Here is a 25249-nt window from a genome sequence, read left to right on the forward strand (position 1 = left end):
CTAGTAATATCATCAACCATGTGTAGTTAACTAGTGATTATGTTAAGATTGATAGTTTTTTATAAGATAAGTTTAATGCTAGCTAGCAACTTACCTTGGCTTCTTGCTGCCCTTGCGTAACAGGTAGTCAGCCTGCCATGCAGGCTCCTCGTGGAGTGCAATGTAAGGCAGGGGGTTAGAGTGTTTGACTAGTAACCAGAAGGTTGCAAAAATGAATCCCCGAATCCCCCCTGAACAAGGCAGTTAACCCCCGTTCCTAGGCCGTCATTGAAAATAAGAATGTGTTCTTAATCTGACTTGCCTAGTTAAATAAAGGTGTAAAAAAAAAAAATCGGCAAATTGGTGGCCAAAAATACCGATTACTGATTGTTATGAAAACTTGAAATCGGCCCTAATTAATCGTCCATTCCGATTAATCGGTCGACCTCTAGTTAAGTGCCTTGCATATTTTTCACCTAGTCGGTCGTGGTATTCGAACCGGCAACCTTTCAGTTACTTGCCCAAAGCTCTTAAATGCTAGGCTTCCTGCCACCTGTCATGTGGAACATCTTCCCAGCCTGAAATAGTCCCCAATCGTTCTGACTGTAACGTCATGCTGTAAAATTTCTCCCAGCGTGAACATTTTACCTGTTCAATTATTGCGCACGCATCTCTATATGTGGATGGCTGAGCTCATGCTGGGCTGCATTCCAAACACTTAGCAGACACACCCTCTTCCCTCAGCCTTTAAATTAAGTGGACACTTCTGATGACGTATCATGACGTATGATGAGTATACACTTGCTGGGCAAGTGGCGAGGGAGGAATGAAATTATTTTTAAATGGACCGCCCTTGCCCGGAAATTCGTCACTCGTTCATCCTGCGATGATTGTGTTTTCAGCCACCGGTAGCTTGTGGGTGCTTTATATGCGCTACAGTCAATTATGATTGCATGTCTACTTACATTAAATATATAATTATTGTTATAAACTGGGTGGTTCGAGCCCTGAATGCTGATTGGCTAACAGCCGTGGGATATCAGACCGTATTCCACGGGTATGACAAAACATTTATTTTTACTGCTTTAATTACATTTGTAACCAGTTTCTAAAAGCAATAAGGTACCTTAGGGATTTGCGGTATATGGCCAATATACCACGGCTAAGGGCTATATCCAGGTATTCCGCGTTGCGTCTTGCATAGGAACAGTCCTTAGCTGTGGTATATTGGCTATATACCACACCCCCTCGGGCCTTATTGCTTAAATATACGCCTACTGTATGATAGCTTGCAAATGAATTAGCTAAATAACTTTAGCCTGCCTAGCAGGCTAAAGAACTTCTGAAGAAGGAAAATGTTTAATTTCTACAATTTCCAAAGCTAACCAAACAAAAGCATCATTACTTTTACGAGACGTGTTTGTGCATTAGTAGCACCATTTCTAACTTATTTACATTTGTTTTTTACTTACACTTGTATGTTGACTCCATATTGACGTTGAGGTTTTAAGTTTTGGTAGACTTTTCTTAGCGGATGTACAATAATTGCGAATTGAATTATGCGGTGTTTCAGGCCCCGAAGTGAACATAATTGTACACTCGCAAACTCCATTAAAAACGAGGGCTGAGGGGCTTACGTTGCAAACTTCCCTTGCTTGGCTAATCATTTGGACCGACGATAAATATGGCCGCGGAGATTCCCCTAAGGGAATGAGGGTATGTGGACGAGGGTGTATCTTTTATGAGTTTGTTGGATGTTTCTCTCACACCCTTCCTTGACCTTGAAAAACTGTTCTGTGGGCACGCACATTTGCTTCACACATCTGCCAAGCAATGGGGGCCAGGAGTATTGAAGCTTGTTGAGGCGTGAGGTCAGCGTATAAACACCCAGATTCGCACGTCAATGTCCCGAGGGTTGATGCGAGGAGAGATCTTTTGCGATTACAAAGACTTTGGCACTACGGGAGGGTGTGAGAGAAACATCCGCACAAGCTCAGCCATCCACATAAAGAGACGCACGTGCAATTATTGAACTGGGAACATTTTCACGCTGGGAGAAATTTTACAACATAACGTCACAATCAGAACACAATGAGAACAATTGGGAACTATTTCATGCTGGGAAGATTTTTACATGACACCGCCCACTTCTTACTGTTATTCTGACATGTCTTACTGGCATTCTAGAACAGGCTAATATTACTGGCCTTTCTATATCATATAGGCTACTGTATATGACTACCACTTATAAGCAACATATGTTTGCCCCACTGACTTAATTATCCCATCAGCTGGCATAGTCTTCTGCCAGTTAATCTAGGTCAGGTTCTAAATTATTAGCCTATAGTCTATAAAAGTCTGGCTGTACTTAAGTCTAACACCCAGAGACTTAAGCACACTGAGTCTAAAATTAGTTCCATAGGTCTAAATTTGGAGGCAGCCGTATTAGATATAACTTCCTAACCATTATCGCTAGTGCCACAATTGGGTCAGAAATAAGCTGTTTCCACTGTTGGGATGAGCGGAAGGCAGAACGTAAAAGATGTTCCATCCATTGGTAAAATAAAGTCTCCCCGCCCGCCGTACTGAGTCAAGCTGGCAGTTAACATTTAGCGATTAAATGTTAACACTCTTTGTCAGTTGTTAAATGCCAAGTCCACAGTGGCTCTCAGCCCCATGGTGCGGCGAGGTGGAAAAGAGAGGGAGGAGAGGAGTTGAGAAGGGCAGGGTAGATGTGTTGGCAGTGTTTCGATGTCAACAAAGCCAATAGGATAGAGAGACCCCTTGTCTGACACCCTCTCGCACAGGCGCATGTACATACACACATGTTTATTCAAATACTGAAATATAAATGGAAGGATGCATCTGTGAAAATGTCATTGCACATTATTTAGAACGAAAAGATCAGGCAGGGGTTGAGCAATTAACACCAAATGTCATCCTATAATTTTCACTCATATTAAGGGAAATTGTATAATCAGACAGTCAGGCAATTATGATACCCTTATGATAACCAAAATCATCCCAAAACTAAAATCCATACGTGAAAGGATTCAAATTGCCTGAGAATGTGGAAGTTATTGCATGACTGTGTTTCTGAACAGTCTCTTGTATTGGGAGGAAAGGAGAACAGTTTGCGTACGCCAACTCTGCTGCACCCCGAGGGGCCCTGGAGGGGATGTTAGGGAACCCATCTCTGGGTTGGGTGGGAGGAGGGAGAGTGGATAGGGGATAGATACACAGCTGCTCACCCTCTGCTCACTGATGACCTTGTTTGTTTTCTGTTTTTCTCTTTTCAAAGGGATCACTGATTACTGAGGGTTGGAGTGTTCTCATTACTGAGGGTTGGAGTGTCCTCATTACTGAGGGTTGGAGTGTTCTCATTACTGAGGGTTGGAGTGTCCTCATTACTGAGGGTTGGAGTGTTCTCATTACTGAGGGTTGGAGTGTTCTCATTACTGAGGGTTGGAGTGTCCTCATTACTGAGGGTTGGAGTGTTCTCATTACTGAGGGTTGGAGTGTCCTCATTACTGAGGGTTGGAGTGTTCTCATTACTGAGGGTTGGAGTGTCTTCATTACTGAGGGTTGGAGTGTCCTCATTACTGAGGGTTGGAGTGTTCTCATTACTGAGGGTTGGAGTGTTCTCATTACTGAGGGTTGGAGTGTTCTCATTACTGAGGGTTGGAGTGTTCTCATTACTGAGGGTTGGAGTGTCCTCATTACTGAGGGTTGGAGTGTCCTCATTACTGAGGGTTGGAGTGTTCTCATTACTGAGGGTTGGAGTGTTCTCATTACTGAGGGTTGGAGTGTTCTCACAGAATGTCATTAACATTCATGGGAAGTTTAGAAGGATTCTTAAGTCCTGAGCTTTAACAAGGTGCTCAGATTGCCGCATCCAGTTTGAAGGAGAGTCATGCTAAGATATTTATTGGTGGGCTATACATTACTAGGTGTTTATGCACCAATTGTGCCATATTAGTGTGGTTAGCATTAGTCTTAAGGTTAACTTACCACTTATCTCCACTGACGTTACCCACCGTTACCCACCACATTCCTGGATGTCATGATTTGTGTTATGTCAGGATAGTGAGTCAGTGTTGGGCCATCTGGATGTTAATATGCAGGCTCGCATGTGCTGTATCAGGTGTGAAAATACTGGTTAATATTAATATGATGCAATATGTGTCTACAGGAAGAGAGATGATGTCAAATACCTCACGGAACCACGCAAGCCGGCATAAATCTGGGTTTATTATCTTGTTTTGTTTGGAATCCTGAAAACATGACTGCCGGTCATGACTGGCAACAGACAAAGTGCACAGCTGCGTCATCAAGATGCAGACAGACAAAATACCCATTTTAGCAATTTAGATTGGAGACCTGGTTAACCTCTCAATCAGGAATAATCAATATACAGTGTAATTATATGTTCAGTCCCTGTGCTTATCTCCTTCTCTCCTTATCACATTCAGCTGCCAGAACCAATAACTGATACAGCTAATAGGCAGGCGTCTTTAAAATTACTCAAATCCAACAATATTTTGCCCATCCCTTCTTTAAAGGGGCCAATGCAGCCATTTTTATCTCAATATCAAAACATTTCTGGGTAACAATGAAGTATCTTACTGTGATTGTTTTCAATTGGTAAAATTGAAAAAAATCTAATGGTAGAAAAATGAAAATAAATGCTTCTTAGCAAGAGCAATTTCTCAAGCAAGGGTTTTGCAAGGACTGTCTGGGAGTGGAGAGAGGAAAACTGGAAACTGGCTGTTACTGACAGAGAGGTTTGGAACTCTCTTTCTTATTGGTCTATTAATGTCACCAGGCAGGCCAAAACTCCCACTAAAACAGACTGAAATTTTAGGCGGTCTTTTCAAACAGCTCTTACACTAAAAGGGCATTATCAACATGTTCCCAATTTCACAGTATTATTCCAACCTCACAGTTTGGAAATATATATAAAATACAGGAAACTCATGTTTTTGACTACACTGGGCCTTTTACCTAACCCCAAGCCAGCTACTTTCATAAAAACATAGCTTGGTTACATTTCATTTACATTTTAGTAGTTGTTGGAACATTCTCCAACTGGTTTGACATTGGGAATGTTCTCAAATAAAACAACGTTCTGTGTTCATTTCAGTATTTCAGCAAAAACGTTTCCTACAGGTTTCCTCATGGTTCTATTTAAAGTTGTTCTAAAATTGTTCCTGAGAATGTTAACTTTCCATAAAAAAACTTTATTAATCAATCAATCAAATTTATTTATAAAGCCCTTTTTACATAAGCCGATGTCACATAGTGCTGTACAGAAACCCAACATAAAACCCCAAACAGCAAGCAATGCAGACGTAGAAGCACGGTGGCTAGGAAAAACTCCCCCTCTAGAAAGAAACTTAGAGAGGAACCAGGCTCTGAGGGGTGGCCAGTCCTCTTCTGAACGTGCCGGGTAGAGATTATAACAGTACATGGCCAAGATGTACAAACGTTCATAGATGACCAGCAGGGTCAGATAATAATAATCACAGTGGTTGTAGAGGGTGCAACAGGGCAGCACCTCAGGAGTAAATGTAAGTTGGCTTTTCATAGCCAATCATTCAGAGTTAGAAACAGCAGGTGCGGTAGAGAGAGTCTAAAACAGCAGGTCCGGGACAAGGTAGCACGTCCGGTGAACAGGTCAGGGTTCCATAGCCGCAGGCAGAACAGTTGAAACTGGAGCAGTAGCACGACCAGGTGGACTGGGACAGCAAGGATGTCAGGGATTTCCTCGTCGTTTGACGATATGGCGAAATCATCATCGGAAAATGAGGACCAATATGCAGCAGAGTTGAGATAGTTCATTTTGAACATTTAATTAATAGACTCAAAGTGAACATACAAAAATAACAAAACAAACTCACGAATTACTGACAGTCCTGTTAGGCTCACACATGCTAAACACAAAAGAATCTCCCACAAATACACAGACAAACACACCCAACTAATATAGGACTTCCAATCAAAGGCAACACCAAACAGCTGCCTTCAATTGGAAGTCCACCCCAATTAACTCAACATAGAAATAGATACCTAGACTAAACATAGAATTACATAAACAAGGAACAGTGCCCAAAAACCCCGGAATACATAAATCAAATGCCCTTTTTAGAAAAAAACCCACCCCTAACCACATAAAAGAAATACCCTCTGCCACGTCCTGACCAAACTACAATACCAATTAACCCTTATACTGGCCAGGACGTGACAAAGGAGTCATCAGGCCAGGTAGTCCTGAGGCATGGTCCTAGGGCTCAGGTCCTCTGAGAGAAAGAGAGAGAGAATGACAAAAAGAGAGAATTAGAGGCAGCATACTTAACTTCACACAGGACACCGGATAAGACAGGAAAAATACTCCAGATATAAAAGACTGAACCTAGGCCCCCAACACATAAACTATTGCAGCATAAATACTGGGGTCAGGAGACACTGTGGCCCTGTCCGACGATACCCTGGAACGGGGGCAAACAGGCAGGATATAACCCCACCCACTTTGTGAAAGCACAGCCCCCACACCACTAGAGGGATATCTTCAACCACCAACTTACTACACGGAGACAAGGCTGAGTATAGCCCACGAAGATCTCCCCCACGGCACAAACCCGGGGGGCAACACGGACAGGAAGATCACATCAGTGACTCAACCCACTCAAGTGACGCACCCCTCCTAGGGACGGCATGGAAGTGCGCCAGTAAGCTAGTGACTCAGCCCCTGTAATAGGGTTAGAGGCAGAGAAACCCAGTGGAGAGAGGGGAACCGGCCAGGCAGAAACAGCAAGGGTGGTTCGTTGCTCCAGTGCCTTTCCGTTCACCTTCACACCCCTGGGCCAGACTACACTCAATCATAGGACCTACTGAAGAGATGAGTCTTCAATAAAGACTTAAAGGTTGAGACCGAGTCTGCGTCTCTCACATGGATAGGCAGACCATTTCATTAAAATGTTGTTCTATAGGAGAAAGCCCTGCCTCCAGCTGTTTGCTTAGAAATTCTAGGGACAGTAAGGAGGCCTGCGTCTTGTGATGTAGGTATGTACGGCAGGACCAAATCGGAAAGATAAGTAGGAGCAAGCCCAAGTAATGCTTTGTAGGTTAGCAGTAAAACCTTGAAATCAGCCCTAGCCTTAACAGGAAGCCAGTGTAGAGAGGCTAGCACTGGAGTAATATGATCACATTTTTTGGTTCTAGTCAAGATTCTAGCAAACGTGTTTAGCACTAACTGAAGTTTATTTAGTGCTTTATCTGAAAAGCCGGAAAGTAGAGCATTGCAGTAGTCTAATTGAGATGTGACAAGCCATCACTGCTGAAGTGAAAGCCATCCTCTCTTGTGGAATGCAGCTTTTTAGTTAGCTTTGCGACAGTATCAAAAATAAATGTTGGATTGTTCTTTTTCTCCTCAATTAAGTTGGAAAAATAGGATGATCGAGCAGCAGTGAGGGTTCTTCGATACTGCACGGCACTGTCTTTCCAACCTAGTCGGAAGACTTCCAGTTTGGTGTAGCGCCATTACCGTTCCAATTTTCTGGAAGCTTGCTTCAGGGCTCGGGTATTTTCTGTATACCAGGGAGCTAGTTTCTTATGTCAAATGTTTTTTGTTTTTAAGGGTGCAACTGCATCTAGGGTATTACGCAAGGTTAAATTTAGTTCCTCAGTTAGGTGGCTAACCGATTCTTGTACTCTGAAGTCCTTAGGTAGGTGGTGGGAGTCTGGAAGGGCATCTAGGAACCTTTGGGTAGTCCGAGAATTTATAGCACAGCTTTTGATGATCCTTGGTTGGGGTCTGAGCAGATTATTTGTTGTGATTGCAGACGTAATAAAATGGTGGTCCGATAGTCCAGGATTATGAGGAAAAACATTAAGATCCACAATATTTATTCCACTGGACAAAACTAGGTCCAGAGTTTGACTGTGTTAGTGAGTAGGTCTGGAGACATGTTGGACAAAACCCATTGAGTCCATGATGGCTCTGAAAGCCTTTTGGAGTGGGTCTGTGGACTTTTCCATGTGAATATTAAAGTCACCAAAGATGTGAATATTATCTGGTCTGATAGGAATTCAGGGAACTCAGTGAGGAACGCTGTATACGGCACAGGAGGCCTGTAAACAGTAGCTATAAAAAGTGATTGAGTAGGCTACATAGATTTCATGACTAGAAGCTCAAAAGGCAAAATGCAATCTTATTTTTTTTTTATTGAAATTTGCTATCGTAAATGTTAGCAACACCTCCGCCTTTGCGGGATGCGCAGGGGATATGGTCACTAGTGTAACCATGAGGAGAGGCCTCATTTAACACAGTAAATTCATCAGGCTTAAGCCATGTTTCAGTCAGACCAATCACATCAAGATTATTATCAGTGATTAGTTCATTGACTATAACTGCCTTGGAGGTGAGGGATCTAACATTAAGTAGTCCTGTTTTGAGATGTGAGACATCACAATCTCTTTCAATAATGAAAGGAATGGAGGAGGTCTTTATTCCAGTGAGATTTGCTAAGGCGAACACCACCATGTTAAGTTTTGCCAAACCTAGATCGAGGCACAGACACTCCTCAGCATTCCAGGCTTGGTCCTGTTTGTGGGTAAGTAACATTCAGAGAACATTCTAATAATGTTATTTAAAAACAAACATAACTTTCTTAGAATGATAAGAAAACTTTCCATAAAAACCACAAGAAAACTTTAGTAAGAATGTTATTTAAAAACATATACATTCCGTTCTCAGCGCCAACAAAACCCTCTCTATCCTAAGTGTGTTCAGGTGTGTTGGCCGCGCCCACTAATTGTCCACACCTGATCTTAATGAGTGCTTGTTCCTTTTGAAATGAGGTCCGTTTGAATATACTCAAATGAACAGCTTTGTATGCATACAAAAACATGGCATGCTAGCTCCATCCTGGTAGTGCAGTGGACTAATTCCATGGATAGAGAGCACATTATAGGTTAGAATCTCACGGATAAAACATAAATGTGTTTGCATAATTAATGCCTAAGGAAATGCATTTTCATGGTTCCTATCTGTGCTTGGAATAAGCTAGTAGTGGTATTAAGACGTATTGAAACATTCAGTGAAGGAAGTTATTCAAAAACCTCAAAAGAACATATTTTCCATTCTCAGAGCCTTTATAAAACCTCCTAGGAAAACTTTCAAGGAACCAGACTAACACGTTCTCTGAACCTCCCTGCCACCTAAAAATAAGTGTTCCCAGAACAGGCAAAATGTTCACTTCTGTTCTCAGAACGTAAAAAAAAAAATCCATTTTACTGGTATGACTTTGTTCCCACAACCAATGTGAAACCAAAAATATAAGTTTTCACAACTTTCAAGGAACCTGTGTGTGTGTGTGTGTGTGTGTGTGTGTGTGTGTGTGTGTGTGTGTATGTGTGTGTGTGTGTGTGTGTGTGTGTGTGTGTGTGTGTGTGTGTGTGTGTGTGTGTGTGTGTGCGCATTGTCTCTCTAACACAACTAATTGGTCCCCCGATTACCGCGGGATCATTGAACTGGTCCTTTTTCCTTCTTAATTAGGGCCCAGTGCAGTGCATGGGCTCTTAGCTCAGCAGAACTACTCTCTGTCTACTCTTTCTCTATGGGGATCTCTGCAGTACTGGCTCTCTCTATTTCTCTATGGAGGTCTCAGTGCTTTCTCTATCTGGGCACTGACAGTGTGGGGCCAAGCCTGAAGTTCAAAGGTGTGATTGGGGTGTCAGCACTGTGTGTGGATTAACTACAAAAGTGAATGGAAAGTGTTTTGGTTTTACAGCTATGGCACAGTGTAATTAAAATGGAGATCACAGTGCATGTGTGTGCGTGTGTGTGTGTGTTTTTCATGTCTGATGCTTTTCAAGAACATTAAATACATTCATATATTCAGCAAACCTTGCCCTCACGTCTGTGACTTCACTTTGTCTGCAAACAGTCTCTCGCTCCAGAAACCTAACTCTGACGTCAACGGTCAAGCTCTTTTTTATAGAAATAAAATATGCACATACACACCCACCGGCCATATACTCTGATGACACATTCCATCGTCCTATAACGAAAATTAAAACCCACGATGTGAGAACGAGGGTCATCTATCCCCTCTCAGCACTGTGACATATGTATATGGCCGCTACAGCAGTCGGCGCTAATGCATTATTAAACAGGCACAACAGCACACAGCCAAATGAATGCGTCGCAACGGCGGCGGCACTCGGCGGCGGCACTCGGCGGCGCGTCTTCCATCTATTTACAGTATCGTTGCTTTTTCACCTGGATCACTCTTGCACACACACACACACACACACACACACACACACACACACACACACACACACACACACACACACACACACACACACACACACACACACACACACACACACACACACACACACACACACACACACACACACACACAGTGGTATAAAGTACTTAAGTAAAAATACTTTAAATTATTACTTAAGTCGTTTTTTGGGGTATCTGTACTTTACTATTTATATTTTTTACAACCTTTACCTCTACTTCACTACATTCTTAAAGAAAATAATGTAGTTTTTACTCCATACATTTTCCCTGCTTGGCAGGACAGGAAAATTGTCCAATTTACGAACTCATCCCTGGTCATCCCTACTGTCTCTGATCTGGCGGACTCACTAAACAACCATGCTTTGTTTGATGTCTGTGTGTTGGAGTGTGGCCCTGGCTTTTGAAATTGTTTATACTTTTACATTTACTTTTGATACTTAAGTATTTTTTTTAAAACCAAATACTTTTAGACTTTTACTCATGTACTCATTTTCTATTAAGGTATCTTTCCTTTTACTGAAGTATTACATTTGGGTACTTTTTCCACCACTGCACGCACGCACGCACACACAAACACACAAACACACAATAGCTGCCATTCATCACCTGACTCAATACAATGGGATCTTTAAAGGGTCCGTCTCTCTGCCATCTCATGTCAGCCCAAAACAATCCACATGGTCTGGATGGACAGTTGGTTAAGTGACAGGGGCTTGTGCCGAGGGGTGCAATGTTACAACATGTTCATCCAAGCACTCTCACCTTCACTGTCATCCCAAAATGTCTGAATCGAAGGATCATAATATCACAAAGAATGGTCAAACTCAAATGAGATGTTCAGATATATTGTTATTTTATTATGGTGTCTTTTTCATTTTCAGTAATGCAATTTTGGAAAGGACAAGGGCACTCATGTCCCATGTCAGTGTGTATGTGAATAACACATGCTCAGTGTACATGCTGATCTTCTTCTGCACTCTCTCCTCAATGATTCCAGTCTCCACCTCTCCATCCTGCCCGGTTCTTCACCTTACGCTCCTATTTTACCTGCCCTTCCTCTCTTTAGTGTTTTCTCTCCATCTTGCTTCACCATGATACCCATGTCATTGGCTGGAAGATGTTAAAGGGATTCTCTATGTCTGAATCTACGTTTGGCAGATGTTTTCTTTATTAAGCTTGATTTAAAGACCACTTTTGAAGTATGAAAACATCTGACAAACTTTTATTTTGGGATGAGCTATCCCTTTAATGATGCCAATTCTAGCTCTCTGCTTGTATTAACCATGTCATTACCTTTGATCAGATACAATATCTGATATGCTTATCTCATGCACATTGAATGATCCTCTCCATTGCTGTTTTCACAGGTACCCATCAGCAAAACTACAACCATATGGTTCTAGGTAGCCCAACACGCACCCAGAATGGTAAGGACAGCTAACAGCACTAGCATCCAGATACAGGGTTATGTTCCAATATCCACTCTAGCATAGGCTACTACTTAGAATTCATGCCCAGTGCATTACTTAGTGTGGATGTTGAATCAGAGCCACACAGTTATTTGTAGAAAGACAAATGTCACTAAATCACTTTTTTTCCCCCCAAACCAGGCTATTCTCTCGAAAAATGTAGCCCAGATTTGGGGAATTAACTTTGAAACACTCTTTGACACAAATATACGCTACCACTGATGCCAACCTACTCTTCAATTTCTCTAAATACATTTTCTTATTGAAAATATATATTTTTATTAACGATAGAATCATAGAAGTGTCACATTTCATCATCATGACCATGTATTCTTTTGAACGGAGCGAATAAAAAACTAATGAATGTCTATCACCTACTAAAAGGAAATGCGACTGGCTGGGCATCAAGTGAACCTCCTTTAAAAGGTCACAGTGCCCCGGCTATAGCGTTCGACCATAGAACATGTTCCTCCTCAGATGATTGGCCTTGTCATTAGAAGATGTAGTGCTATTACTGTAACCCCTGCTCTCTGTGAGGAAATCACCCCCAGCTTCATTACATTTACGGATTTTCTTCTGCCAACGTTCTCTATTCATTCACAAGAGCTGGGTTTAGGGGGGATAGAGGCTGATGAATAGATATGAGGAAGAGTGCTGGTTGCATAAGGACAAAGGGTGAGGCGAGGATAAAGAAGAACGAAAAGGAGAGAAAACACTATTTCTTTGTGTTTGTTTAACATTGGATTGGCCTCTCTGGCTTGTGTTCTTCTGCTGATGTTCAGTGTCTGCTCAACCCTGTGTAGAAGCCTTCCCCTCCAATGCTTCCGCTGCGTTTTAAGGAGATTCTGTAGTCGTAACACATCTGCTCGTGTGTGTCAACTCAATGTGAGTTCCATTACACACTGCTAAACCAGACGAGTGTTCCATGAATGAAATACCCCTGAATTCTATGGGAAACATGAAAAATCCATTCTGACAACACATCGAACAAACACACTTTGATCACAAGCCGCATAAAAAGGGCTTGGCATGCCAGTGTTCTGTGTTGCTCCGATAAGGCTGGTCTATGTAGCTAGTGCAACCTCTGCTATCCTCTGTGTGTGAGGCAACTGCTGACCTTCTGTCAATTAAAGAGAGTATAAGTGCTCATTGCACATATAAGGTGCATTATTACTATATCTAAAGGCACATTAGATTTTGGTCTGTTCCAAATACATAAAAATGATATACACCATTGGTTTATTCCAGAGGTAATTGCTGGACTGATGGCATTGAATGAGGTGTGTGTTGGTTGGGTTTGGTCTGAATGCTGTTTCACGCCATCAACATGTTTCTGAACTGTTTGTTTTCCACTTGGGTGGGGTAGCTCACCGATCATTGAGGCGGGGTAAGTCACACACACACACACGCACACACACATAAACCCACATAAAAGAACTAGCACACACACCCTTCCATTCACCCCCACACCCTTCCACACACTCACCAACCCTTCAACCTTTGTACCTTCCCCCGGCCACATAGTCCGTGGTGTGGCTGTACTGTGCGTGGTGATATAGCAGTGACGTGTGTTTATGGTTATGGAGGTAGCTAACAGCATGCCACAGTGTGAGTCTATTTTCCCTGTGTGGAGAGAGTGTGGAGAGAGTATTGCAGACACTTCTTTCACAGCTGGGTCTCTCTCCTCCCAAAACTCACCCCCCACAGTTCTCTCCGGACCCCTGCTGTCATCTGTCCTTTTCAAACTTCTCTTTCTTTCTCTTCAACTCTCCCCCCTCTTCAACTCTCTCCTGCAGCAGTCACCCATCCCTCTATTTTTATCTGGCCGCTGGAGCCAGGACTTGAGCCGCACCCTGCTGCCCACTGCTCTGTGTGACAGACTCACAGCCAGAAGGGGAGAGAGAGAGGGGGAGAGGGATGCAGAGTGGGAGGGAAAAGAGAGTAGTCAGAGGGAGAGAGAGCGGGAGCTAGGAGATAGTAGGAGAGAGAGGAGCAAGATAGAGAGAGGGGAGTTTGAGACAAAAAGGGCAAAGAGAGAGAGAGAGAGAAAGAGAGGGAGAGAAGGGCCAGAGTCCCAGTATGCCCCTTTCTCGCTCTGGCATCACATCGCATCAGTCTGATGAGCGGGTTGATGCCCTGTCCTAACCCTCTTCCCACCCCACCCCACCCCACTCCCCATCCCTCTCCCCACCCCACCCCACTCCACTCCCCATCCCTCTCCCCACCCCACTCCCCATCCTCCTCAGATCACAGCACACAAACTGTCACAATCAGGGTCACTCTGAAGCAGACATCCGTTGTTTGATGTGGTGTTGTTATTGGTCCGTTGTCACCTCCTTCGTGCCAAACAATCCCACAGTGCCTAGTGACCGGCTCCCTCCACCCACGTCCCCTATCCCCCCCTCTCCTTTCAGCCCACCCCCCACCACCCAGACTCCACCAAACGCTCTCTGATCAAGTTCCTGTCAGATGACCACCTCCCTTCACTCCCCTCCCTCCCTCCCTCAGCAGCTGTGCTCGACCATCGTTGCCTTTGTTCTGACTCCGGATATGTTTTAGGAAGCCTTCCCATTTCCCATCTTGTTTGTTTTGCTGTGTCTCCCCAGAGAACACTAGGATGAGTGGCATCCTGACCTCGCAGACGGAGCCGTACGACCTGTCCTCCTCGCGCTCCTTCCAGAGCCTGTCCCACCTGCCGCCCACCTACGAGGCCGCCGTCAAGGCCGACCTCAACAGATACTCCTCCCTGAAGAGACTGAGTAGGTCCTCGCCACAGCATAGTCCACCGTTAGCAGAAACGCTGACAGGGCTCCCACTGCCTCGCTGAATGACCTGCATGTTAAAAACTCTAATGCATAAGTTAATGCCTACTCTGGCATGTTAAATTGTCTGCATTCGTCACTTGACTCGTTACTTGACTGGCATACGTTTATGAAGGATTATACCATACCCCCCCCCCACTTAAAATGCAGTGATAGGATACTTCAAAATGAAGGTTACATTCTCTTTTTCTGAAAGGGTCCCTAATATTCAGTGTATCAGCATTCACAACCTTTCCAGAAAGTGCTGACTCTTTAAGGCATAAACAGAGTGTCTGGATGAGAGGGGACAGACAATTACAAATAGACATATCAAACATGCCCCTCCATAACTTCATCAAAACCATGCCTCGCTGGTATTCCATTCCAATACACCACACAGTCACTCTCTCTCTGTAAAGATGTCTCTTTAGAAAAGCAGCAGCCACCATTTCTCAGTGTGAGCGTTTAACCACATTAAGCTCTGTGCTGTGCTCTAGTTGCAGCTCTGTATTGATTCAGTGTACTACGCCGGGGTTCATCTCTTCATATTGAGCAGAACACAAATATTCCTTAAGGCTTGTGTAATTGCATCATGGTTGTCCTACTTACATTTTAGTAATTTAGCAGATGCTCTTGTCTGGAGTGACTTACGGTAGGGAGTGCATATATTTTCATACTGGTCCCCCGTGGGAATTGAACCCACGACCTTAACATCGCAAGCACCATGCTCTACCAACTGAGCCACATGGGACTAAAGGGAGAGATCTGAATCTATTGTAGTCTACAATTCAAAGTCGGTGCAGCTAAAGTCGGTGCTGTTACACACACACACACTCACACTGAATCAAATACAAGATCTATTCAACCAAAAAAAAGCAACGATTGAGTTTACAGGGTCTAATGGGGAGACTTGAAATCCATCAAATGTATTCCAAAGTGAAGGATCTGATCCCATCAGTGCTTGCTATCTCTAGTGGGTCAAAATCGTTATACATGTGCCTGTCTCAGGTGTCTCTTGTGCTTGTTATTGTCTAATAGAAATTGGACTGCATATTGATTGGAACATGCTATGTCAGTGCTTGGGAAATGTCAGTGCTTGGGAAATGTCAGTGCTTGGGAAATTGTCTTAATAAGTAATGTTACAAAATGCATGGTGAATGTTGTTGCCATGTAAAAACCTAAAGCTGTCCTCAGGCAGTGCCAGCCCGGCCTAGCTGTCTTTATCTGCTTCCAAAGCAAATCATTTGCAGCAGCAAATAGCCAAAAGGCATCTTTCTACTGATAGATCATGTAGGATAGAGCCAGAGGCGAGAGAGAGAGAGACGCATTTCCTTTATTGGAATAATGAAATGGCAAATCTCAGCATCTACTAATGAATGTAAATTGATGTATAAATTGAAAGTAAAGCGTCTGCACACACATTCATTTCTTTTTCAGATGATGTTTTCAGCCTGAACTGGCCTTGCCTTCTTCCCCATAGGGAATTAAAATGCACAGTACATTTTTTCTCTAATCTAAAAAAACAGCTTTAGAGAATGAATGATGACATCTTACTTTTATTTGCTCTTTTATTCGTTAAGGAGATTTATATTTCACCGATTTCGGCTCATTTATTTAATAACACACATCATTTTCATGCCAATTAAAAGCCTACATATATATATATATATATATATATATATAATATTTTTGTTATTCATCTGGTAATACGCTTTAGCCAATCCCCTTTTAGCGCCCTGTCATAATTGACGTTTGTGTGAAAGGATTGATCAGCCTGAGGTGTATTACAAGCCTTGTGACCATCATTTACACCGCTGGATCTATTCTACAATGGTGTATTATTGTTCTCTGGATTCTGGAGAGGTGTTTTATTATTCATTTATGAATAATGAATATTATTAACGGATTCATGTTATGAAAGTTAATCTCCATCTCACTTCAGCAGTAAAACATTCAAAGCCAAAGTGGAAAAGAACAGACTCCGAGGAAGACAGCTGTCTTTTTGGGGGTGAACTTTAAAGGTTTCAATTTTTTTATATATATATAATTTCTGCCGCAGTCATGGGCGGCAGGTAGCCTAGCGGTTAGAACGCTGGGCTAGGAACCGTAAGGTTGCTGTTTTCGAATACTGGAGCCGACAACGTCAAGAATCTGTCGATGTGCCTTTGAGCAAGTTATTTAACCCTAATTTGCACCAGGGGTGACGTTCTACTATGGCTGACCCTGTAAAAGAACACATTTCACTGCACCTATCCGGTATATGTGACCATGAAACATATATTCTTTACTTATTTTTTGACAGGATGTTTGTGTGTGTGTGTGTGTGTGTGTGTGTGTGTGTGTGTGTGTGTGTGTGTGTGTGTGTGTGTGTGTGTGTGTGTGTGTGTGTGTGTGTGTGTGTGTGTGTGTGTGTGTGTGTGTGTGTGTATTGGTGTGTTGGTGTGTTGGTATGTGTGTGTGTGTGTACATGTGTGTGTACATGTGTGTGTACATGTGTGTGTGCGTGTGTGTGTGTTTGTGTGTGTGTGTGTGTGTGTGTGTGTGTGTGTGTGTACATGTGTGTGTGTGTGTGTGTGTGTGTGTGTGTGTGTGTGTGTGTGTAGCGCACGTGATTGTGTGTGTCTGAATATGTCGAATCCGTACGTATGACTAATGGGTGATGCATGGTTCCCAGTGAGTCTCCTTAATAACACACACCTCAGGTGTGAGGGTGTGATATCACACATCCTGCCAAGACAATCTGGAGACATGCACATATCTCTAGACCTGTTCTTGGACACAACCCATATCCATGTTCGATTTGATAATACATGAACGTGCAGAGGAATTTTCATCCATGTTATGTGATCCTGCGTCTTTTCAAATAGCCTTTGTGTATGACGTTTTTGTGTGGTGTATGCAGTATGACACTGTTTGTTAACAGACTTGTACGCAACCTTTGGAAAGCCCACAGCCAGAAACGCCGGTAGAATCACAGATGGGGCCAGGATTCTTGTATTCTCGGAGCAACCTTCAGACCCTCTATTCAATCTCCTTTACTTCCCTTTTCTCTCTTTCCCTAACTCTCTCTCTCTACCTTCTCCCTCCCTCTTTCTCTCTCCTAATCCACCTCTTCTGTCTCCCTCTCTGTCTCTCCACAGCGGATAAAGACGTCGACGACTACTACACCCGCAAGCGTCACCTCCCTGACCTGGCAGCCAGAAGCACCCTGCCCTTACACGTCATCAAAATGAACCAGGAACAAGTACTGCATCTACGTATTTGTATAAATCTGCATTTTGTTATGCAGTGGTGCCTGTTCAGAGCATGCATTTACAAAAGTCCCAAGCCATTGAATATATCAGGAGTTGACTGTATCTTCATCCATTCCTCCAGCAGCAGCAGCAGCTCCAGAGCCAGCCCCCCCAGCCCCAGGTGGCCCAGGCCCCACCCCAGCAGCCCCAGGCCCAGCAGGCCCCCAGGAGACAGAGGCCTCCTCGAGTCCAGAGGGCCATGTCTCAGGATCGGGTCCTGTCCCCACACCGAGGCCCCCAGCAAGACTATAGCATCTCCTACGGGATGGGGATGACCGAGCATGGAGGACGAATCCTGTCTGATGAGCAGCTACTGTCTGCTGAGAGGCTGAGGTCCCAGGAACGCCTGCTTCCTCAGGACCGCTTGATGTCCCAGGAACGGCTGTACTCCAAGGACCGCATGTACTCCAAAGACAGGCTGTTACAATCGCAAGACCACATGTACCCTAAAGACCGCCACTTCTCCCAAGACCGCCTCTACTCGCAAGACCGCTTGTACTCCCAAGACCGCCTGCTATCTCAGGATCCTCTGATCTCGCCGGACAAAATGATGATGTCGCTAAAGCGCGGTGTAGTTGGCAGCGTGTCCGGCGGTTTCCGGGGAAACAATGACAAGTCAATGTCGCACGCCATCTCGCACCCGGACGTGTTCATGCCCACGACGCCACTCATGGACCGCTACAAGATGACCAAAATGCACTCCCATCCCAGTGCCTCGAACAACGCAGGAGCGGCAGGCGGAGCAGGACCAGGACCAGGGGCACACTCCAACACGCTAGCCATGAACCACACAACTAATAAGAGGCAGCAGTTTGCCTCTAGAAGGACCCACACTGTGGAGCAGCTCCACTACATCCCCCAACAGCACCACCAACAGCAACAGCAGCAGCAGCAGCAGCAGCAGCAGCAGCAGCAGCAGCAGCACTATCGCACAGGCAGCAAGACCGAAGTGACTGTTTAACGCTGGCTAGCACGCTAACGGCTAGCTTGGGAGTGAGGCAATGGGTAATGCTAACTCGCTAACAGCTAATCGCTAGTATGGGAAGGATTATGTTTGTGGGGGGAAAGGGATGTGAAGAGACTGACTGTTTGTAAGGTGGGACATGACACTCTGTAGCTTAGTTTCCTGCTAAGTCAATCAAAAGATAATACCCTCATCTCTTTGCCTTTCCGGACTTCACCAGAACCAAGTACTGTACTGTAATAGACTGGAGGTCTTCTGTAGTCACAAAGTCCATAAAGACGGACTCCAGATAAACATGGATCAGCTGTGGTAGTGTGCTGTGAAATTGGCAAACTACCCTACTGTTATTCCTGTTATGCCCTAAGCACCAGCTCCCCTTGTCCTACACAATTGGGGTGTGATTCATATGAGGAGACATTGATTATATGAGAATACCGAGGCTCAGGCAGCCTTTCTGTCTAACCGTCCAACACAAATCTCTTCTTCTTTGAACTTCTACCGCAACTCTAAAGGGCTTTGCATGGTAAAACACAAGGACTGATCCAATCGATGTCTCCAAGACAACTGCTGTTGAAAGACACGACAAGACAAACACGGGTGATGAAACCGGGACGGCCCTGTAATAACTTTATAAATATATAAATATAAACTACCGTTTGTAACGCCAGTCTTACGCATAGCTGTAGAGAGATCTTGAAATAAATCAAAACTAATGTTACTAGCACTTTTATTGGTGCCTCAGTCTGAGACAAGTGTTCCATTTTTACAAAATGGAGAATTGGTTTTAGTGGGTTAAAAAGCACAATCAATTAATGAGATACTCTATTTCTGTTCAGTTGTTTTTTCTTTCATAAGTTTGTTTGGTGATGGCTAGCTCATAGATTATTGTAAATAAGCTATAATTCTAGAGGCACTATTATGGACCAGTCCATACTGGTTGGCTTTTTTATTAGACTGTCTAATGTTTTCAGTAGATTCTGAACAAGTTATAAACCACCACCGTTTCGTGATCAGTTCAGACTAGAAAACCCACTTAACCAAGTATTTGACAGGATAAATGAATACTATAATGTGTGTCTTTTCAACTATGTTTGTAGAATGAGAAGTGAATGAATGTGTTGATAAAAAATATACCACTGTTCATATTTGGATGTAAACTGTGTTCCATTGACAAATATGAGAAGTTGAAAAACATGGTGATGGATTATATGCTTGTTGCAGTAGGGTCAAATAAACCATCCATATTTTTTTAAACAGACAATACTCTTCTGAAACGACTATATTTGTGCTCTGTTTGTTGATGTGTATGAAAAATAGCATTAGTCAATCATATAATTTTAAGTTGGTACAGCTGACCAGCATGACCAATCAATACCTGCAGGGGTTTGAAAGGGCTGAGTGAGAGCTGAAGGTCAGATTTTCATACACTTACACATGAGAAAGTTTAGAAAACTGTAGCCTTTCCTTGCCTGTACATATTCAATCAAGTGATATCTCATAGAATAATCAAAATGTGAAAATACATGAAAATACATAATTTCATTAGTAAAAGAGAACACAAATTAGAGGTGCGATTCATTTTTTCCCACGACAAAGTGATCTTGTTTTTCTCAGGGGTGGTCACACCTATCCCGATCATAATCAAATCAAATTTTATTGGTCGCAAACACCTATTTAGCAGATGTTATTGCAGGTGTAGCGAAATGCTTGTGTTCTTAGCTCCAACACACACATTTAAAATGGAATTAAGAAATATATAAATATTAGGACGATCAATGTCAGAGTCCGGAGTATAAATATACAGTACCAGTCAAAAGTTTGGACACACCTACTAATTCAAGGTTTTTTCTTTATTTTTACTATTTTCTACATTGTAGAATAATAGTGAAGACATCAAAACTATGAAATAACACATATGGAATCATGTAGTAACCAAAAAGTGTTAAACAAATCAAAATATAGCCACCCTTTGCCTTGATGACAGCTTTGCACACCCTTGGCATTCTCTCAACTAGCTTCACCTGGAATGCTTTTCCAACAGTCTTGAAGGAGATCCCACATATGCTGAGCACTTGTTGGCTGCTTTTCCTTCACTCTGCAGTCCAACTCATCCTAAACCATCTCAATTGGGTTGAGGTCAGGTGAGTGTGGAGGCCAGGTCATCTGATGCAGCACTCCATCACTCTCCTTCTTGGTCAAATATCCCTTACATAGCCTGGAGGTGTTTTGGGTCATTGTCCTGTTGAAAAACAAATGATAGTCCCACTAAGCGCAAACCAGATGAGATGGCGTATCGCTGCAGAATGCTGTAGTAGACATGCTGGTTAAGTGTGCCTTAAATTCTAAATGAATCACCGACAGTGTCACCAGCAAAGCACCCGCACACAATCACACCTCCTCCACCATGCTTCACGTTGGGAGCCACACATGCGGAGATCATCCGTTCATCTACTCTGCGTCTCACAAAGAAACGGAGGTTGGAACCAAAAATATGAAATTTGGACTCATTGGACCAAAGGACAGATTTCCACCAGTCTATTGTCCATTAGTCGTGTTTCTTGGCCCAAGAAAGTCTCTTATTCTTATTGGTGTCCTTTAGTAGTGGTTTCTTTGCAGCAATTCGACCATGAAGGCCTGATTCAGACAGTCTCCTCTGAACAGTTGATGTTGAGATGGGTCTGTTACTTGAACTCTGTGAAACATTTATTTGGGCTGCAATTTCTGAGGCTGGTAACTCTAATGAACGTATCCTCTGCAGCAGAGGTAACTCTGGGTCTTCCTTTCCTGTGGCGGTCCTCATGAGAGCCAGTTTAATCATTGCGCTTGATGGTTTTTGCGACTGCATATGTAGAAACTTTCAAAGTTCTTGACATTTTCCTCATTGACTGACATTCATGTCTTAAAGTAATGATGGACTGTCGTTTCTCTTTGCTTATTTGTGCTGTTCTTGCCATAATATGGACTTGGTCTTTTACCAAATAGGGCTATCTTCTGTATACCACCCCTACCTTGTCACAACACAACCGATTGGCTCAAACGCATTAAGGAAAGAAATTCCACAAATTAACTTTTAACAAGGCACACCTGTTAACTGAAATGCAATCCAGGTGACTACCTCATTAAGCTGGTTTAGAGAATGACAAGAGTGTGCAACGCTGTCATCAAGGCAAAGGGTGGCTACTTTGAAGAATCTCAAATATAAAATATATGTGTTATTTCATAGTTTTGATGTCTTCACTATTATTTTACAACATAGAAAATAGTCAAAATAAAGAAAAACCCTTGAATAAGTAGGTGCAGTAGGTCTGTGGATCTATTGGGGCGGTATGCAAATTGAAGTGGGTCTAGGGTGTCAGGTAAGGTGTAGGTGATATGATCCTTAACTAGCCTTTCAAAACATGTCATGATGATAGAAGGGAGTGCTATGGGGCGATAGTCTTTTAGTTCGGTTACAGTACCTTTACTTTCAATGGTGGACATCTTGAAGCAAGTGGGAACAGCAGACTGGGATAGGGAGAGATTGAATATGTCCATAAACACTCCAGCCAGCTGGTCTGCGCATGCTCTCAAGACTCGGCTAGGAATGCCTTCTGGGCCGGCAGCCTTGCGAGGGTAAACACGCTAAAATGTCTTACTCACGTCGGCCACGGAGAAGGAGAGCCCATAGTCCTCGTGAGTAGCCCACGTTGGTGGACGCAAAGTCCAGTGTACGTCCTTGGGGGCCGATGTGGAATCGGCTTGAGGGTGAATATATACGGCTGTGTCTATAAACAAAGATAATTATATTGGGAGGTAATAAGGTCAACATTTGATTGTGAGATATTCTAGGTCGGGTGAACAAAAGGACTTGAGTTCCTGTACATTATCCCAATCACACCATGAGTAGTTAACCATGAAACATACACCTCCGGCTTTCTTCTTCCCTGAGAATTCTTTATTCCTGTCTGCGTGATGTACTGAGTACCCAGCTGGCTGTATGAACGACAGTATATCCAGAGAGAGACATGATTCCGTGAAACAGAGTATGTTGCAGTCCCTGATATCTCTCTCGAAGGAGATCCTCACCTTGAGCTTGTCTACTTTATTGTCCAGGGACTGAACATTAGCGAGTAATATACTCGGAAGCGGTGGATGGTGTGCACGCCTCCTTAGTTGGACTAGAAGTCCACACAATACCTCTTCTCCGCCGGTGGTGTCTTGGGGCAGCCTCTGGGATAAGTTCAATTGCCAAAGGATCCAATTCGGGAAAGTCGTATTCCTGGTCGGAATGCTGGTGAGTTACTGCCGCTCTGATATTCAAAAGTTATTTCCGGCTGTATGTAATAACCCAAAAACGTTCTGGGCTAATTATCCCAAAACAAAATACTGTGAAGATGCATAGGAGCTAGAAGCAGAGCTGCCATGTCTATCGGCACCATCTTCATATAGTCTGTCACGTTGACAGACAGTTTACCTTGACAGCCTTGCCACAGTAAGAAATATGCCACAGATGCAGGCTACCGCAGCTCTTTACTTCTGACATCTGAATTAGTATGGTAGCCACTGCAATTTAAGGACCTTCTTAAAATTCATTGAACTCTGGGTTTCGAACGTGAATTCTCACAGAACACAAAAGAGGCCCCCGCAATCACATTGGTTCACAAATACAAAAGCGTAGGGAACTAAGCCAGAATAAGTTTCCGTTTCCAATTTGCACCCAATCCTCTAACCGATCAGCATTTAGATGAAAATATGACACTCCAATCAAAAGAAATCTATGGATGGGGGAATAAGCTGGAGTGTAAAAGGTAGGCCTAAGATGCCCAGGAGGGCGGGTACGGAGACTGAAGTTAAAGCCATATCCACTGTGAGAAAAGGGAACCAGGCCAAGAACAGGGCTTTCCATAACATAATCAGAAGCTTTCAAACGGTCTCCACATTTTAAAAACAGCGTCTCGTTCTACAATACAAAACTTTTCATTCTATCACTCCTCCAGTCTTAATGCTGACAAAGTTGAGGGCAGACTGAGGACTTTTTTGTTCTGGAAATATTCGGTTTTAGCTATCGTTGCTTTTCCATTTGTCCCTGTGCCTTTGTCATTCCTATTCTTCCCTCAGAGAGAATTGTCATCTTTGATTGGGAAGGAAGGAAACATTGGCCAGTTTGCATCGCAATCCATGGAAACCTTCAAATGTCCTACAACAGACTGAGACCTTCCTCTTCTCAACCCATACACACAGCACATGGGATAACCTAGAGGACAATGTGCCACATTTCCAATGAACGATATGAGTGAGAAACATATAGAACTCCATATTTCACCTTTCCCAAGTAAAAAATACATTTGTCCTTCACACACCTCTGAAGACCCACAGGCCTATGCTAATCTATGTTATGGATATCTGTGTAATAGTGCGTTCAGAGGGATCTTTGCTGCTGTTTGTACCTCTAATCCACCTGCAAACTAGTCAATAAGGGTTGAGCTGGCGGGATCTCCACACCCTGAGAGGGATGCTGGTTAGTTAATCATGCAATTAGGACTGGTGCTGGAACTCAGAGACATTAAACTGATATTTTGGCATTAATCTGACATACCGTATTGGCATCTTAGTGGGGATCTTAAAACTTAATACACAGCAATAAGATGATAATAGCAACATTTAAAACTTCTCTACAAGAAACTATTCTCTACAATAAACTGTCTTGAAGTGTCCATGTGGCAGTGAACAAGTCCAAATGAACAAGTCCATCTTCATTGAGGAAACAAGGAACTGCCATCAGCTGAAAGAAACCTGAGTAAAAAACAATTTCTATGTTGAAAATGTTGCTGCCAAATCCATAATTCCAACCTTATCTCCCCCTAGCACAGGGATCCAGGCCCAATAGCTCTCACTCTTGATAATCCTCAGATTGGAGAGACAGCTAACAGACGTTTTGTTTAACGACAGATGCCAAATCCAGATAAACATTTAATTAGCAGCTCATCAACTCTGTCAGAGTTAATTACCCAAGGCCTGAGCCCAGCAAGAACCCAGCTAGTGCCATGTTAAAGCTGCTCACAGAGGCCTGAGCCCAGCCAGAACCCAGCTAGCGCCATGCTAACACTGCTCACAGATGGTTGGTCCTCACAACAAGGACTGACTGGGACCCAGAGAGGCAGAGGATTCACAGAGTTAAAACCCAGGAAACCTAGACACTGTTTAGGAATTCAGATCACTAATCCAGGCATTCTGTCACTGCAGACAAAAAGTATTCACACCACCTTGACATTTCACACATTTTGTTATGTTACAGCCTGAATTTTAAATGAGTTAAAATGAGGCTTTTTTGGCACTGGCCTACACACAATACTCCATATGAAGTGCATTCAGAGAGTATTCAGACCAATTCCCTTTTACCACATTATGTTACATTACAGTTGCGTTTCACTCATCAATCTACACAC

General features: G+C 43.3%; 1 protein-coding gene across 5 annotated transcripts in view; it reads left to right on the top strand.

Annotated features, from left to right (window-relative positions):
* Positions 1-20085, top strand: part of shisa6 (shisa family member 6) — a 73489-nt gene extending 53404 nt beyond the window's left edge. For 2 of the 5 annotated variants that reach the window (XM_029764748.1, XM_029764750.1), the window contains 5 exons: positions 11665-11724; positions 13133-13153; positions 14373-14525; positions 17708-17811; positions 17943-20085. In XM_029764748.1, coding sequence (XP_029620608.1) covers positions 11665-11724; positions 13133-13153; positions 14373-14525; positions 17708-17811; positions 17943-18821 — 1217 coding nt within the window. In that variant the 3' untranslated portion in view covers positions 18822-20085. The remainder of the gene's footprint in view (positions 1-11664; positions 11725-13132; positions 13154-14372; positions 14526-17707; positions 17812-17942) is intronic. The other 3 variants (XM_029764749.1, XM_029764752.1, XM_029764753.1) reach the window with 2 other exon arrangements.
* The last annotated feature ends 5164 nt before the right edge of the window (positions 20086-25249 follow it).

This window comes from Salmo trutta, chromosome 10 (assembly GCF_901001165.1).
Source record: "Salmo trutta chromosome 10, fSalTru1.1, whole genome shotgun sequence".
Taxonomy (NCBI): Eukaryota; Metazoa; Chordata; class Actinopteri; order Salmoniformes; family Salmonidae; genus Salmo; species Salmo trutta.